The sequence below is a fragment of the Myzus persicae genome, unplaced genomic scaffold (assembly GCF_001856785.1).
Source record: "Myzus persicae strain clone G006 unplaced genomic scaffold, MPER_G0061.0, whole genome shotgun sequence".
Taxonomy (NCBI): Eukaryota; Metazoa; Arthropoda; class Insecta; order Hemiptera; family Aphididae; genus Myzus; species Myzus persicae.
The window spans coordinates 136,797-155,660 of record NW_019101277.1 but is presented as its reverse complement, the minus strand read 5'-3'; the positions used below and the strand labels follow the sequence as shown (position 1 = coordinate 155,660).

At 26.2% G+C, this 18,864-nt stretch overlaps 1 protein-coding gene across 1 annotated transcript; it reads left to right on the top strand.

Moving 5' to 3' along the window:
- The first annotated feature begins 1,745 nt into the window (after positions 1-1,745).
- Positions 1,746-10,530, top strand: LOC111028527 (probable low-specificity L-threonine aldolase 2). Its single transcript, XM_022307211.1, has 10 exons — positions 1,746-1,862; positions 3,399-3,463; positions 4,188-4,308; positions 6,261-6,344; positions 7,141-7,232; positions 7,299-7,484; positions 8,083-8,276; positions 8,362-8,498; positions 8,992-9,116; positions 9,874-10,530. Exons 2-10 carry the CDS (start codon positions 3,434-3,436, stop codon positions 10,048-10,050), a joined length of 1,146 nt encoding a protein of 381 aa, XP_022162903.1. The 5' UTR covers positions 1,746-1,862; positions 3,399-3,433; the 3' UTR covers positions 10,051-10,530.
- Positions 10,531-18,864: the final 8,334 nt, after the last annotated feature.

The following is an 18,864-nucleotide window of genomic DNA, read 5'->3' as shown; positions in this document are numbered from 1 at the left end:
CAAATAATGTTCCTGCAAAAATGGCTAAGCCTAAAAAAAATATACAAACATGAATGGGGGAGAAAGTTTCCGATATCGGGCCGAACTATTAAAGACCTTATACTAAGTATATTAAACAACTCCAAACATTTTCAAACACAAAAAATAAAAATGTATAGGTACCTACATTTATAATTTATTATCGTGGATGACATGTGTTACAGGAAACAAATTACTATATAACTACTTTTAAAATGATATGAAAAATATATTAATGGTTTTAAATTTTTAATATTTTTTTTGTAGTCATTACTATTTAGTGGTACCTACTTAAGTAAAGTAAAAAATAAAGTAGGCACCGTTTTGCTGTACATTAGGTTTCGTGTGAGTCACTATAATGGATGTATTAAATTAGAATTCAATGATTTTGTATTATCATTCTATACATTTCTGAGTGAAGACGGTGCTTACTACAAACTTAGCACAACAATCTAAAATCAACTCTTCTTGGATTTGATAGACTTTGGTTGGACAACTGTTGGAGTTAGTCGAAAGCAATTTAAAAAGTTGTTAGTTCCAAATTTTATAGTGCTAATTAAATATATAAAAAAGCTCATTAAAACTCATCCAATCTTTTTCACATAAGACAATATATTATTAAAGGTATTTTAAGATATTATTGCTTTTAATTTTATGTATTACTAAAGATATTTTATGATATTATTGCTTTTAAAGTAATTTATTTTACTATTATAGTCTTGCAGTAGATTGGATTATTTTTTCCCGGAAACACAGTAACAGTATTTTAAAATGTCATTGTGTTTATAAAATATAATAATATACTTTAAAAGTGTCAAGTACTCACGATTAATATTTTTAAATTGCAAAAAAAAATATCTAAAATCGTAATACTTCTTCTTAATATTTAATTTCGTCAGTATATGAACTTAAAGTAGGTATCCATTAAAACAATGCATTTATATATGTATTTAAATTTGTTGGTTACAGTATGAAATACTTATAACAAACCTTGATTTACATTTTCAATCCTTATCTATAAAAATTGAACATTTTCTAAATGTTTTACTATTAAGTTATTTGAAAATTGTCTTGATTTTGATCAAAATTTAAACTTTAAATGTTTATAAAAAGGACCGCAACTTTAATAATTTTAAATTGCTCTAACGACAACTTATGAGAAACTTTGTATTACATTTTTGAACTTTTTGACCCTATGAATATTTTTTTATCAATATTTATAGAAAAAAAACTAAAAACAATTCCAAATTTCAAATATCTACAAAAAAACTTTTTTGTTATATGTCTTATTTCAAAATATGTTAACACTTTTTTGTGTTAACATATTTTGAAATACTTATCATGTATATAAAATAAACATTTGGCAAAATCTTCAAGTACCTAAGGTAATTTATTTTTGAATTATAGTGTAGTATTAAAAATTAACTTAGGAGAAAACATTAATTGACAGGTCAGCATTCAATGTTGTAAAAATTTAAATTTTAAACGCTCATAAAAATTAATGTGACTTAATTTCTTTGGCAGCTCTAGATCCACAAAATGCGTGCAGTGGTTCAAAATGTATAATATAATAAATGTGTCATACCTGTTATCATATATTATACTTATCATGTTTTAAATTGAATATTAGGTATATTGAAAATTATTACATTGATTTTGTTCAAAATATTGTATTTTCTAATTTAACGACTACTGAATTCTAGTTTATTTTATGAATTCTGGCAACACTGGATCAGACTATCTATAAAAACCTCATAGCTTCTCTGCTATCGCCCTCCAAATTGTTAATATTTTTTTAACCGCTCAACAACCCAGGTGCAGTTTCGTCAAATTGAATTCTAGAGGTAAGTGGACAAATATTTTTAAAATAGTTTTTTTTATCTACCAAATAAACCAAATAATTATTTTCATCTTCCTTTATTTTAAATTGTTTTAAGATATTTTAATTATTTCTAAATATTTTTAAATAACCTAATATATCTGACTACAGAAAGTTAATTACATAATTAAATATCTAACCATAGTTGCTATTAAGTATTAACAATTTAGATCATATAATAATACAAAAAACCTATTATTCAACAAATGGTTTTTAATTATTAGTTTTCTAATAACACTCACTCACTGGTACACGACACTCTCCACTATCCCCGAATTTATTCCAATCTACATTATTTGTAGGTACCTAATAATGTTAGTTTAAAGTCTTGTTTATGTGACAATAAGCGTGCCTATTCCTTTTCTTTATTTTCAATTTACTCTTGTAGTTCGTTTAACTAGCTTTTTCCCAATAAATATGAAAGGTGGTAAAGAAAGGGTGAGATAGATTTAAAAAAATTGTAGCCTCCACCAGAAGTTTTTTTCTATATATGTTCTATTATACAAGCTGCAGTTGTTTTTACAACTAGTTTGTCCGTCTATTTACTACCTGAAGCTAGTGGTTTTTATTATTTTTTGCTATTTATTTTTATATATTATTTATAGGTAGGTATAATGTATACTTAATTTATCTATATATGTTTTTATAAATTAATTTTACAAGGGCTTAATATTCACACGCAAATATCCATATTGTTTGGTTCTCGAATATTTTTGCTATTAAATATTTAATGTAAATATTATTTCGTTTATGTCAGAAGGGATAAGTATTCGATGGATTCATTACAAAACCATTGATTTTTCATATTAACAGTTTAGCACACACCTGGTGTTAGAAGATGGATTAATTAGTAAGGTGCTAAAGTTTTCTAATAATTTACAGTCCTATACATTATATAATTCAATAGAATATATATTGATGTATTGACATTGTTTATTTATCTATGATGTAATTTTTAAGTAATCATAGTTACAAACTAAAGCCTTAAATTAAAAAATATATATACATAGGTATTGACATAGTATTGTAATATAGTATTGTGCATTAACTGTTAAATTTTCATTATTCTACGACAATTTACAAAAACAACTCAACTCAGTTTAATTTTTTTATTTACAATATGGTAGTGCGTACAAAATTTTTTAATTCGATGTAAAAATATCATCACCGACATACTCGAGACGGTCGGACCCCTCTGAATAATTTAATTTGCTTATAATATGACGATAATGTCCGGTTTTTTATTAACATCCGTTGTTTTCTACGATCTACGTAGGTACCTAAACCAGAGTGAAATTACATTATGTAGATCAGATTTTATTTTGATGTTATGAAACAATATTGTGTTATATATTATTAAGTCATTAAACCTTTAAATTGTTTTTAAACATATTGTTTATTGATTTTTCTAAATGTTGAATTTTTGATATTAATATGAATACCAGAAAATTGCTATTGTATTATTAAGAATTTTATTTTGTTTAAATAAATTGTGTTTTAGTGGTTATAAGTAACAATTTTCTGAAAAAAACTATCATGAGTCAACATCGAGAATCATCCGAAATAGTAAGTATATTTCAATACTTGTAAATTAATATATTTATATTTTATATACTCACTTCAAATACAATTTTAAAATTAAAATCGTTCTATACTAAGTAGCACATCTATCCTCAACTACCAAAATACATAGAAACATTTTTGAACAATAGAAACGTGTTTACTCGGCTTTAATATAATATTCTTAGTCGACTATCAACAAGTTAATATTTTTATCGTGGTATCAAATATCAGTATGCTTACTATTACTTAAATAAACTGTCAATTTTTCAAATTAAATTATTTAATCAATCACCATATAAACAATTTTGTTTTTAAGTATTTATTAAAAATAGTTATACTAATTATTTATCTCAATAAAATGTTATATACATAAATTATTGTACTGATATATATATATTTGTTTATAATACGTGTTTATATTTTACTCACTTGCTTGATTTTCCTTATAGAAAATTAAAGTAATAAGTCTTATTTTTCATGAGAGACTCGTGGAAACGGAAGATAGATTTTTCATTTTAATTTTTTATTGCATTTATTATTTATTATATCCATTATTATCAACTAGTTTTTAAAACAGTCGAGAGTAAATATGCGTTCTATTAAAATTTCTCTTGATACCATTATTCTGATGATATTTTACCTTAAGTACAGTGCTGTCCTTAAAACACAATTACAAATTAAAATAACTAATCAACTTTTTAAATTGCATTATTTAATTAATTTGTAGCCTGCTAAGGTTATTGACTTAATAAGTGACACAATTACGAAACCAGACATCCATATGCGACAAGCCATGTTTGAAGCAGAAGTTGGAGACGATGGTTATCGAGAAGACCCAACCGTATATTGTAAGTATTAATGTAATGTATTCACTAATTACTAACCAGCTATCAGTAGAGAGTATTTAGATCTACAAAATTAATCTTTGATAAGTATATTAGCAAGGACGCCTGCAGAAATATAAAACTGTGGGAGAGTCAAATAAAACACCTCAGTAAATAAATTATAATTTCCATAAAATAACTAATACAGATAGGTAGTACTAAACATTCTATGAATTCAAAACACTGATGTAAAAATGTAAAATAACATAATATATCTCACATTAAAAACAACTATACTATGTTATAACAGAATAAATAAAAATACAAGGACTAATAGATATAAGTATAGGTGACAAATTGAAAAATGTTCCATCGACAATCAGGAACCCATTATCACTTATTATATGTTACCACAGATATACCATAAGGTATATTATACATATTAATCACGGTCTATACATAAGACCGTGCATAAATATAGTTTATTATCTAATAAGTAATACCTAGGTGGCTATGTATCTATACATGAATCGGTTTAATTTAGTACCTATTTGGAGTACTTATACCTATTTGTGATACGTAACTATCTGGTGGACTACCATATCCAAATTAAATTGTTGACGTCGTGAAAATAAGAGAATATTTTTCTTTAATGTTCAAGTATTAGGTGTAGGTACTTATCTAGATCAGGCAGATAACCGCATGTTACGTGGTCTTATATCTCCCAAAACGTGAATTTATAATTATTTCTTTTTGGCAATCACATAAGTCATTAAAAACAATGTTAACAATTTTAAAAATGCATTTATTATTCCAAAAATTTGAATACGTAAAAGAAGCATACTTTATGTACAATAGTTAATAAGTTTAAAGAAATAACTTACAAAATAAATGAATTAAATTGCATTTTTTTCGTTCCCCAAATTATCTTGTTAATTTTGTAAAGCAAAAAGTTAAAAGACACTTTAAATGTTCACCAAATATGTATTTTTCTCTATATGATATAAATTATAAATACATAATACATATTTTGCTTTTTTTAAGGAATTTATAGACATTTTAAATTTTATACTATTTTTAGTATTTTTTTCTTATTTATGAATGATTACATATTTGTTCAAGTAAAAAGAGCTTGAATATTTTTATAAAGTTCCTCATAAGTTGTTCACACATTTCAAAATATTTAAATTACTTGAGCACAATTTTTATGCATCATTAGAAATCCAAATGTTGATGAAATTTAATTTTTTTTTTATTTAAAGATGTATTTACTGTCTATACAAAAGTATAATAAAAATAGTTATTTGTGGAACAAATTATATAAATATTTGTAGTACACTAAACCTGAGGTACACCGATTTAGCGCCGTAATATATTTTTCTCTGCAGATGAAGTTGAAATATTAAATTGCTACAGGTATAATGTTATAATAATAAGTTTTAGGTTTTTTTTAAATATTTTGATTCAAAAAAGAGTATTATGCGCACCGTAATCTCGTATTTAATTAAAAAAATGTAAAACTGGTTAATTAATTCTAATATTAAAAACTAATAAAACTAAACGCGAACTGCTGAATATACATTTACAATTTAAGTCTCAACAATTATGAATCCTATCTGTCTTCTTAACTATAGTCTATAGTAAGAATAAACTGTGGATCAATTTAAAATTATAAGAAGATATTTTGTAAATTTGTTCAAAGAATCATCTTTAAAGAAATTATATAACCACTTTCTAGTTTCTAAACACATTGAAAATAGAATATTGCTTAATCAGGCAGCCAGGCCATATTAGCTAAGGTGTATTATGTAGTTGTTCTATATGGAAGATTGAAAACCACAACTTAAGCTATAGGAAATAAATTAATCCTAGTTGCTCCGTTGCAGTAATTTATACATTTGTATATACTAACTCAAATACTCATTGGTTATAACTTTTCAAATATACAACTAACTCTTTTCTTTGAAAATATTTAGTATTGGAAAATAAATCATCAACGCTATTTGGAAAAGAAGCGGCATTATTTCTACCAAGCGGCCTCATGGGAAATTTAGTTGCAAGTAATTTGTATTTATATTAATCGCATTAAAAAATATTTGTAGAAACGTATTTGCTTCTTTACTTGGTAAATATGAGTTTTTGTAACACTAAACTATAGCTAACATAATTTTGTGTGTTAAACACTTACATATTTTATGTTGATGATATAATAATTGTGTGAAATAAATATCCATGTTTTTTCAATAGTGTCAATTATTGAAAAAAAAATGGCATGTGTAATTTCCATCATTGTTGACTTAGATAATAATGATGATGAAGATCATAATCATAGACTAATATTTTGGTTTTCCCAATTGTGTTATTGTACAAAAAAAAATTGAAAACTAAAGTTAATCAAAACTTATTTTTCAAAGTCATCATCGGAAATTTATTCTTATTTCTTACTTGTTTTTATTTATAAAAAAGCCATTGCTCTTATAGTTAAAAACTAAACACTTCGAATGAAATTATTTTATATTTTGATGATTTGTCCATATCTATATTGATACAAGTATTAACAACTGTTATAAATATTTAATAAAAATATACATTTTACTTTTTAGTGATTGTGTCAACATACCCTTAGGATAAAGAAATCGGGATCAATATTTTATTTTAGAAATTATTTTTTAGCACGTTAATCATTGAAACGATGTCTGAATACTGTTTAGTATCTAACATATTTATAAAGCGATATAAGTATATTATTTTACTAATGTTAAAAGAAAAACTTGCAGAAAATTGCGTCTATTATCCCCTGTGACCATGTAATCCCTAAGAATAACAGTATTTTTAAAAATAATACCTAAATTTCAGTGATAGCTCACATGAACGGTCAACGAGGATGTGAAGTAATAGTTGGTGATAAAAGTCATATTTTGCTGTGGGAACAAAGTGGAGCTGCACAGGTTGAATAACCTTTTTATTTTGGTTTTTTTTCTAGTAATATTAATTTAGGTATTTTCATTAACCAGTTTGCAGGTTTGCAAATGAGAGAAGTTAGAAATTTGCCAGATGGTTCATTTGATATGTCAGAGTTACGTGAAAAATTTCGACCATCGAATCCACTAGATTACGAATCTTATACATCATTAGTTTGCATAGAAAATACCCACAACTATCTTGGTGGTGTAGTTATTCCTCTTGAGTGGCTTGATCAAGTAAATCAAATTTTTTAAGATTTATTTTTTAACTGCGTGTCAGTATCTATTATATTACTTCTTCATTTTTGTTGTCCAGTTAATATCTCTACTTCTAATCGTATTATTTTTTTGACAATATTATAGTGATAAACAAAAACTATTTCAATAATTATTGAATTATATAACCAAGGTTTTTACAAGCGAACAATAGTCGTTTACTCAAACTAAAACAGAGATCTACTTCACATGTGAATTATTTCCATTTCTTAAATTTTAATTATGTTAAAAACGACATTGATAAAAAATGTACAAATATAAATGTATAAGTTAAATGTAGAGCATATGTTATAAGCTTAACAATTTTAACCAAATTTTAATCTTAAATTATTTTGATCTTTTGTTATTTCGAATGGTACAGTATATCTTATGCCTTATGCACCAAAACTTCGCTAATAGTAACACAATTATTCTTCATTGAAATATTTAATAGGATATGTATTTGAATAGTTCACATTTTACGATAGGTAAGGTAAATATTTATAAAATAACCAATTAATTAAAAAACATAGTATAATATATACACTGCTGTCTAATCATATATTTGGTTTTTATTTAGATAGGAAAATTTGTTAAAGAAAAAAACGTCCCTTTGCATATGGATGGGGCTCGAGTGTTTAACGCAGCCGTTCACCTAGGTGTCCCCGTCAGTCGAATAGCTGAACACTGCGATTCCGTGACGTTCTGTCTGAGCAAAGGACTCGGGGCACCCATTGGTGCGGTATTGGTGGGAAACAAAATGTTTATCGAAAGGTAATGAATCAGTGTCCCATTAATTTCTGATTCCAGACCGAAAACACTATTTTTATTATTTTAAATGTACGTTGTCCGAGCTTAGGTGTCGAAGAATCAGAAAATCCTTGGGTGGGTCAATGCGCCAATCCGGGATCGTGGCCGCAGCTGGCGTGTATGCCTTAGATAACTGTGTGGACAGACTGGCCGTGGATCACTTGCACGCCAGGAAAATCGGAAATGGTATATAATTGTGTATTTGTGTTTTATAAAATCGCACTCGTTTTACTATTTATCACGTCAAGCGCGAATAGCGGGGTACTAAAAGAGTGCGGCTATAAGCGCACTGAAATCTAGATCAGCTAGCACCAAGAATATCGAATAATAATGCATTAGTAAGTAAGTATAATAACATTAGTAACACACCTATAATCATAATATTATCTACAATAATTGTATTTAGTGTAGGTTAGCAAATATTAAACGATACATTAATTTAAAAAAATACAAAGTACTGAACTATCCAACAGTTTTTTTTAATAGTAAGGATTTAAAGTTTAGATGATCTGAAACAGTGCTCTACACTTAAGACAGTTATAGACACTATCTTTAGATTAAAATATTTATAGATAATTTGCGCCTATGACTTAAATTTATAATCATTGTCCATTGGAGTGTAGTATATTGTATACAGTAGGCCAGCAGGGTAGTAAAACGAAAAATTTATTTTTTGCAGCCATCCATCAAATGGCCAGTCCTGACGTATCCGTTAACCTGGAGAAAATCGATACCAATATAATAATTGTAAAGTTAAACAATTTGAAGATCAATTCAGCTGACCTCTACAACATGTTGTTGAAGGTAAATCAGTTTCAGTGGCGTAATGTAGGACTTAGGGGGTGGGACATTTTCAAAATACATATTTAGATTAATTTTAAGCTATTGCCTATTTAGCATTTATACCTTTCGTGTAACTAATAATAATATAAATTATTATAATATCAATACATTTATAAATATATATATAGGTTTATAATAAAATATACTTAGTAATATAGGCTGACTGACCAGTCTCCACTTAGAGTCATTTTTTGTATGCAATTATTTATTATTGAATTCAAATTTAATAAATCCATTAGAGCTAAAAATAAAATAATCACTTTTATATTGTTTCCGTAATTTCTAAAGAACTTCCGACCTTATATTATATTTTACACTTATTTCGATTACTTTATTATAACAATCGTGTTTAGTGTTGTAATTCAATTTGTTCAGCTTTAAATCTTAAAGGATTCCACTGACTCACACAAATTATTCTTGTCCATGATAATACATATATAAGTATGCAAGTTGGCAATTGTATTGAGATAAAAGGGAAATTAGCTTGCGAGTAGTTTTTTTAAAAATTATATGGACCAATTAATCTTTACAACCCCCCCCCCCCCCCCAAAAAAAAAAAATCACCTATTAAAAACTGAAATGACACAATAAGTTAAATTGTTCTGAATATTTAACACATTCAGTAGTATAAAAAAAAAAATGTTCACCACTTTAGCCTGTAGATACCTTTATTAATGTTCATGTTCTGTTTTATTTATATTATATTTATATTATATAGGTAGACAACGAGAATGATGATAATCTGAACAAAGTAAATTTAACGTCTGTTAGAATATCATGTTTATACGAAGGATGTGTGAGGTTGGTATTGCACAAGAACATTTCCGAGGAAGATGTGGATATGGCTATTGAAAAAATAAAATACGTTATTGGAAAAATCAGTTTCTCCAATTAAATTATTTTACTTCACAGAAAAAAAAACAAAAATAAAAGGAGAAATCAGCACATTCATATTGAACGAAATAGATAACAAGCTGGCTACTAAAGAGAATAATTATGCTTAACAGTTAATAATAATATGTTACATACCTAATTAATTATTAGTTATTAATATACTTATGCTGGGTGCCTGGGTTACATGAAAAAATTATTAATTTAACGGCCCGATAAAATTTAATGGAACAATCATGGGCCTCCGAAACCATAAACCACGTTTAAGGGATCATTAGCTCATTATTGATTAGTTAAATGTTTAGTGATTGTTCGTGCAACCCGACAATAGAATATAAAAATTACCAATTAAGAATTAAATCAAAAGAAATGTTAGTTTTATGAAATAGCTTGGATTATTGATTCAATTTAATATTAAGCGCACATTTATATTACATTTTTATAATATAATCTGATATTCTTTTAATATATCGTATATAACCTATCCATGTTTTTATTTTGATAAAAAAAAATACATACGTTTAAATCAGATGTTACGAGTACAAATAATAAAAGAATAAAATCCAGGACTAGTATTAGAAAATATTTCGTTTAATGTTATTACAAGAATTAAAACGTTTTCAACATTTAAGATTCTACGTGAAGTGATGGTTTACAATATATATTTTTTTGTGTCTGTCATGACATTTTTAAACAGAAAAATGATTATTTTAAGTAAATAATTATTACTTTGTTTCATATTCAATGAATAATGATCATTTATTGAAATGCTATGGCGCGTTTACATTCGTAAATATATACAATATATATATATACATATACGATATAATATTTTTTTAGGACTGATATGTTTCACAATTGTTGGAACTTTTGTCAAAGCTTATAAAAAAAATTATGAAATATCCGACATTACAATGTTAACTGAGAGAACATCAAATATACAACGTTGAGGATGATTACCTATGTCACCAGTCTTAGGTACAATAAACATGTTTTATTTAAAATATTTTACTAGGTACTAAGTTACTAATAATTGTTATTATAGACATTTATGGTCAATAGATTATCAAATACATACACAAGTCACAAATATATATTACATTACATAAATATAATACATAAATGATAAATATAACACACATAACGGTTTGATTTATCTCCTATTGGTCTTCGCGGTCGCTGAAATCGGTTGATGCTTCAGAACGATAGTGGCAGCGTCATCTACTGTTGTCATTTTGAACTTTTTTAACATGTGTGATGTATTTCCCGCGGCCGCTGTTTACACTCATCACTACATAGCGTTGTCATATTCATATTTATTTTTATTTACTTTTAATTTCATTTCGTTTTCGTTTTCCGTTTTCTGATTCATTACGTTTGATAGTATATCAATCACTTACATCAAAGTTCAGACTTTCAGAGTGATGATTATATCATTTTTCAGCCTTGGCATAGATTTAAAAGGCTTCTCACATTTGTGCACTATTATTAAAATATTTTTTTACTTTTTGGAAGAAATAATATTTTATAGTTTATTATATTAAAATATACAGAGTGATCCGTTTAAGTGTTTACACTCATCATTTCGAAATGTATATACTTTTTTGAAAATATTTTTAACATATTGTGATGTCATTGCTAAACAAGCTTTATGAAAGATAATTTTTTTTTTTATAATTTATGGTAATTATTTTTTGAGTTTTTTCAGGTATGAAAGACAACAAACATTTCATATTCCAAAGCAGAATATTGTCTTGATTTTCAATACATACAAACTGAGCAATGTAGTGGACTAATAATTTGTAGGGTTTCAATTCGAAACCCCAGTTTCAGTTAACATAATATTATCTGCTTAAAAATTAAAAGTATAACCAATAACCTACGAATGATACGTTAATGTTATAATTATTGTTTTTAACAAAGTATTATAGATATTTATTTATGTAGCTATGAGACTGAGGTTAATTAACATGCACACCAAGTAGTAGAGAGTTACGCACTACTATGAGGAAAATAGTGTAATAAAATATAATAAGTAGGTACCTATAATCATATCAATGGTTGAAATAAAAGTCATATTACAGACACTTAATTTCATGAAATGGACACATTTTCATAAAAATATTGATTTCTCGAAGTGGCAACTATTTATTTTATTCATACTAATTATGTAGTTATATTAAGTTTTAACACTATTCAGATCCAGTTATAAAATTATTTATTACGTTCAATTTTATTGTTATGTATGTTAAATATTAAAATTGAATAGTTCCGCCGTCAAATGATCAGTGACCCACTGATTCCCGGATATCTGGAATCTGGTTCCTCGTCTAAAAACTGTTAAATAGCCAACATATAAACATACCACATATAGGTACTATAGCATAATTTAATATCGTTGGTAGAATCATAAAAATCAAAGAAAAGTAATAAACGACAAATCCTTGGACTTGCAAATACCTAGGGTCATATATACGATGTAATATTAGGTACATGAAACATACATGATTAAATTTAAAAAATAAAAAATATTTTATTGCAAATTACATAAAATCATTTTTTTTTAACGAATCAAAAAATATGTCCCAACTTTCAATGTGAATATTTTAAAAATATTCAATACAATATTATAATTTTCATTTTGTTTCGTACTTCAAAAAGCAATGTCTTAAATAATTATATTGGTCGTGACTCGTGAACGGATTTCGTAAATATATTTACATGAAAATTGCATTGCGTGTGTTATGTGTATTATTCAGTACAATTTGTTATTAGTTTATTGTACTAATAAGCTATTAAAGGAGCTATAGTAATATTGATTAAACCGTTTATAATGAAAAAAAAAACTTTTTTGTATAAATAGAAATGTTATATTTTTTCAAATAGCATATTTATTTTTAATAATGTTTTAAGTAAGTACAATAAAAGTTCCTAATTATTTATGTATAATATTAATGATGCAAGTATGCAGCTCACGAAACTATGAGAGAGTTAAAAGTTTAAATGGAACTCTGATTTTACACTAATGATTAAAAGGTATATATAGCAATAGATGCGTTTTAAAAAAACTCGTTCCCACCCGATACAATTAATTTTCATAACATTTTCATTACTTCGAATAGGTAGTATTTCATATACCATCATACTAATGTCAGCAATTTCTCTAAAATCCAATTTTGTCCTTGTCCAAACAAAATTGATTGAATTATTCTTATACAAATTTATTATAAACTGATTATCATCTCTTTTTACGTACAAACTTTAAAGTAGGTATATGTCATGAGTACCTACTACAAATTGATTTATCTTTATAGTTTTAAAACTTTTTATCTTTATGAAAGTATGGTAGCAGTATAGTGTTAGAGTCGTTTTACATACATATTACATATACATATTACATAACCATAATTGCACAAATTTGCTATTTAATTAAGATTATATTTGATATACCTACGTAGAAAATACAATATTATAAGTATAAGTGTATAACGCATTCTGCATTTTGACATCGATGCAAACAAAGCCGATTAATGAATATACCAGCTTCGCCTCTTTCATGACATCGAGTTCAGCCGCGCCCGTTAAGTTATTTTCAGTATCATAGAACTTGTTTCTCTAAAGTAGTAATTTATAGCAAATAAATAACCGATGCTTGTATTATTCTTCATTTCCCATTTTTGCGTTTACAAAATTGCAATGTCGAATGTATAACTTAGTAAAAACAAATCTCAAAGTAGCAAGAATAAAAATGTATACCTGCAACAGAACACTGAACATTTGTTGTTCGGTCATGTGCTATAATTACAGGTGTCAAATTAATTTTATTGTTTTTTGTTACTTAAACAGTGAAAATTAGAAAGTCATAGGTAATATAATCATTGTACAATGTACATTCTAAATATATATAATCCAACGAATTTATTCGATTTTAAAAAGTGTGTATTAAAAACAACACTATACCTATTTATTTTCTTCTGTCTCCACGAGTCAACAGTTTATTGACATTCAATGATAAATTATTTTATTTTTTATGGTAGATTAAATTATATTTGAATTTGAATTTCATTTTCATTTTTTCAAAAACTGTATGAAAACTATCACATAATAATAATATGAGTAAAATCACAAAATATCGTTTAGGAATTCATTATGGCACAGCAATCCTATAAACTTTTCTTAAATTACATTTTTATATACGGTTCATCAAATTCGAAGAAGAAAAGGTGAATAAACAAAAAATGGTTTTTAAGCCTCATTAAAATTTACATTTTTTGCCGAATGAAACTTTTATTTTAGGTACAATTTTTCAAACTTTTTTATTTGTATAGCATTTTTTAAACATACAGCACATTTTTTATATATCGTATAAGAATTGATACAATTTTATAAAAATTTACCACAAACGACATCTTATAATTTAATAAAAGTAAATAGGTGTTAATTTTTTTGCTTCATTGTTTTATTTTTTCCAGGTGCCTACATTGTTTTTTCTTATGTGCCAGATATATATTATACAACTATACAAATATGTATTGTTAGGTCATTTTATTTACGACTTGCATTTACCACAATAACGCCCAATTAAGTACAATTAAATAATACTTATTGATTATGGTTTAATTATTTTTATAATGATTAATAAAAATATTTAAAAACAAATCTTATGAAGGGTATTATTTAAAGTTTCTTTTAAAGGAATTTTTCTTAGTTTTAACGACATTAGAATTCACGTCCTACTTAATAAACATACATATAATAAAATCAATACACTGACAATAATGAATCAGTCATAAAGGAGAGATGTAAGTACATAGGTGCATCAAATACATAAATAACTGCGGGAAAAGTATACTGTGATTAATGTTAATGAAAAGTACTAAATATTATTGACGAAGTTTTGTGATAAATATTGAATAATATCACTAATATCAGAATTAATTAATTTGCCAATATATTAACGAAAAACGCGTATCTAAAACATAATAATATATTTTGTTAAAAATACATCAGGCTACACCTTACATATTTTGATAAAAATACATTAGGTTACACCTTACATATTTTGATAAAAATACATTAGGTTACACCTCATATGTTTTAATAAAAATACATTAGGTTACACCTCCTGAAAAAAATCTTTACAAAAAAATGTATTTTATGAAAAATATCAATCTGTAAACAAAAATATTTAAATAAAATGAGTTAAAAAATAATGCATATTAGCCATAAAAATATACTGATACAACTAAAAAAATAATTCATATTTATAAAAAATAAATAAGGTGGGCAAGTGGGAAGGTATCTCTTTGCTGCAGGTACAATTGTAGGTGTCACGTGGGTCACTGTAATGGATATATTAAATTTGAATTCTATGATAAATCATTGTAGACGACAAACGTTTATTAGCGAAGACTGTCGGCCTATATCATTAAGTATATATATTAAAATATTAAATATAACTTCATGAAATTATCGTGATATGTTTTTACTTATTGATATTGCTGCTAAAGTAATTTATTTTACTATTAGTATTACTGTATAGGTTGATTTCGTTTTTGCCAAAAACATTGTACGTATTATATTAAATATGAATTAATATTCAACTATTTTAATGGTGTATATTTCACCCTAAAATGCGATGACGGACTAAAACAAAAGACACCATTGTAGAATCAATACATCTATCTGTTCCAAACTAAAGTAAAAATATTGGTAGTGAAGTTGTACGGAACCACCGTCCTACTGACATAGTAACGTACGTCTCATACGAGTATTATTATGTGATAAAGTCGCCGTCACACACGTCTACATTAACACTATAAATATATAGTATCGAAGAGAACAGATTGGTTTCTCATCGATAGTTTATATATTTCTCTAGATATGATGATTTATTTCACTGATTATTTCGGTCTGTAGGTTAGGTATTCTACAATTTTTGTCCTTTGTAAACGTATGTAATAATTATTGTATAGTTTTAAGTTATGCATTTACACAACCATTCTAGTTTTTTATTTTTTTATGGAAGGTATTTTAATGAACAAATATTTTTTGCAGGAAATATTTTTACTGGTCACCGTCAAATGTGTACCTATGTTATATTATTAAAACACTACGCGTTTGTTACATTTCATCAGAGTGAAAATCAAAATGCTTATAAATAATGTTTATTATTTTGCTATAATTTATCAGATCATTTCATATATCATTATATTTTTTTTTTTAGTATGATAAATATATTATTAAAAACTGCAGAGTCATATTAATTCTGTGATAACTGATGAGTAATATATAGTCCATCAGAGTAGTTTTATTTATTGTAGCAGACACCTGGTACATATACAGGGAGATTCATCGAGCATGCCCATCCCTCCCCCTTTCTTTAAACATGCAGTTATTAAAATACTGATTTAAATATACTTAAAGTCCATATTTTCAAGTTATGGAATTGCTTGTACCACCTAAGGATTGTCCTTTGGCGAAACAAACTTCTATTTTCATATGAGAACCTCTCCTTTTTTACTGCAAATTATAGAGGATAATATTGCAGAAGTTATTCTTTTTGAAAATTTTGATGTACTTAATTCAAAATTCGGATAAGTAGTTTCTCAGTTGTTAAAATGTTAATTCTTAGGATAATAGTCCTTAAAATACGTTTTATAAAAGTATAAGACATTATTTATATTAAATACTTATACTGAATCTAGTATATTTTATTAAATTTGGACCATTTTTACAAATTATTAAGGTTGATAAATTAATATTAATCACTAATCACCATGACTCCCATATATTCCAAACTCATTATCATGGACAAATAATTATCTTTAGTACACAAAGTTAAATAAATCAAAAACTACTTCTTTGAAATTTGATTGTCATACTTCGAAATGTTCAGAAAAATTATCTAGTAAATATATTACATTCTAACGGGAGGAGGGAGTTCCTCTCTTAAAATCAGAAGTTATAGTCACCGCAGGACTACTTGTACTGCCAAAAAATACAAGAATTGAAAAAATTGTCTTTAGGTATATTTAAAAATTCTAAAAATTAGAATTTGAATAATTCTTTCAGGTATTAAAAGAAAAAAATGGGGGTGAGCATGTTTGGTGTATCGCCTTGTATATGGGTATTGTATAATTTTCTAGCTAAATGCACTGAAAATGGAAAGTCATAAACATGTATTTAACTGTCTAAGTGAAACATTGCCAACTGTCAATATAACGAATCAAACACTAAACATTTTGCTGTACCTAACTATATCAAAAGAATTGACAATCTTCAAACATTAATTTCTTGACATTATTTTGCTTTCTAAGCATACTATTGCCTCTTCACAATATTACCTACAAGTTGATAAGTAAACCCGTTTTCCAGTTGTTTTCTTAAAACCAGTACCTACATTTCTTACACCTTAATTTTCTCGTTTAACTCTCTATATATATAATATAGGTATTAGGTACCTACATAAACCTACTACTTGCTAGCTAATATAACTATATATCGTGGAAGTATACTGTTATATTTGACTATTTGAATACTGAATGAGTAGTACTGTACACATATAGATACAATATGTACGTATATTAAGACGCAAACTTCTTTGTTACGTAATTTCTGTGAAATAATTAAGATGATGTGAGTAGAATTATAAATTTTAACTATTTCGTTTGATAAAATAAAATAATATTTAATAATAATGTAACGGGTTCTATCGTTTAACATTTTAAATACTTAACATTTAGTATGGTAGTAGGTACAATATGTACATACAGATACATTATACAAATAGTAGGTACTAAATAGTTAATAGTATATACACCAATACAGTGGCATAGCCATAGTTTTTTTAGTGTTTAACCCTCCTCCCCCTACATAAAGACATTATTTCCCCTTAATGATGTATTATTTATGTACGAAAACTGTAAAAATTTAGTTTAGTTTATACTAAATCCCTCCCCCCCCTAGTTCATAACACCGACTATTCCACTGCACCTATAAGTTTACAATTTAAGTTGATGATATTATCTGGTATATTAAAATGGAAGGTAGTAGATAGGAATTTGAATTGGTAAATTTGATATATATTGAATATTGATGTAGGTAGTATACTAGTACGTAACAAGTAGCAACTGTGTATTCCCTTTCCATCAAACATGTTTGTACATTATACTTTATCACATTTAGGTACTACACCTATACTGTATATTTAGTTTAGTTTTTTGAATTTCGTTACAAATTCATCTATTAATAACAATCAGTCAATTATGAATAATTTGATTAGTGATATCAACCGTCTAAAAAAGTTTAGTTAAGTATTCACATCGAAGTATAATAGTTAATAGTTGAAGCGTTGATATAAAGATATAATACATGTTTTTGATTCAGAACGCCTAACCCAACCTCCAGTTGCTATATTTTAATTGAAAAAATTAACTAAACTAGTATTGTCGTATTATTAGGTACGTTAAAAAATAAAAATATGTTTTTAATCAAATTTTAACATAGAAAAAATAATAAGTTGGTTCTAAGAAATATATGGCGCTGGTAAATGGTAATGTTACAATCATTGAAAAGTAATATAAAACACTTAAAGCAATAAAATTATTGTCTTCGATATAAAAAAACTAGTAAGTTTGTACTTACTTGCTATTTTAGCTTAACCTCGAATCCCAATACTTAAGATTAGGATAAACTAAGCAAATAAAAATTAAAAACAAATGATATAATATCATATTTACGTTTTTTTTGCTGTGTACTATATGAACATTTGTTTATACATAATATTGCAAAAAACGTTGTTTCAACTCTGTAAAAT

Excerpts from the sequence above, each read along its gene's own strand:
- LOC111028527 (XM_022307211.1), top strand. The coding sequence starts at position 3,434 with ATGAGTCAACATCGAGAATCATCCGAAATA. Across the intron at positions 7,485-8,082 it reads CTCTTGAGTGGCTTGATCAA|ATAGGAAAATTTGTTAAAGA; the intron begins GTAAATCAAATT and ends GTTTTTATTTAG. Across the intron at positions 9,117-9,873 it reads TCTACAACATGTTGTTGAAG|GTAGACAACGAGAATGATGA; the intron begins GTAAATCAGTTT and ends TATATTATATAG.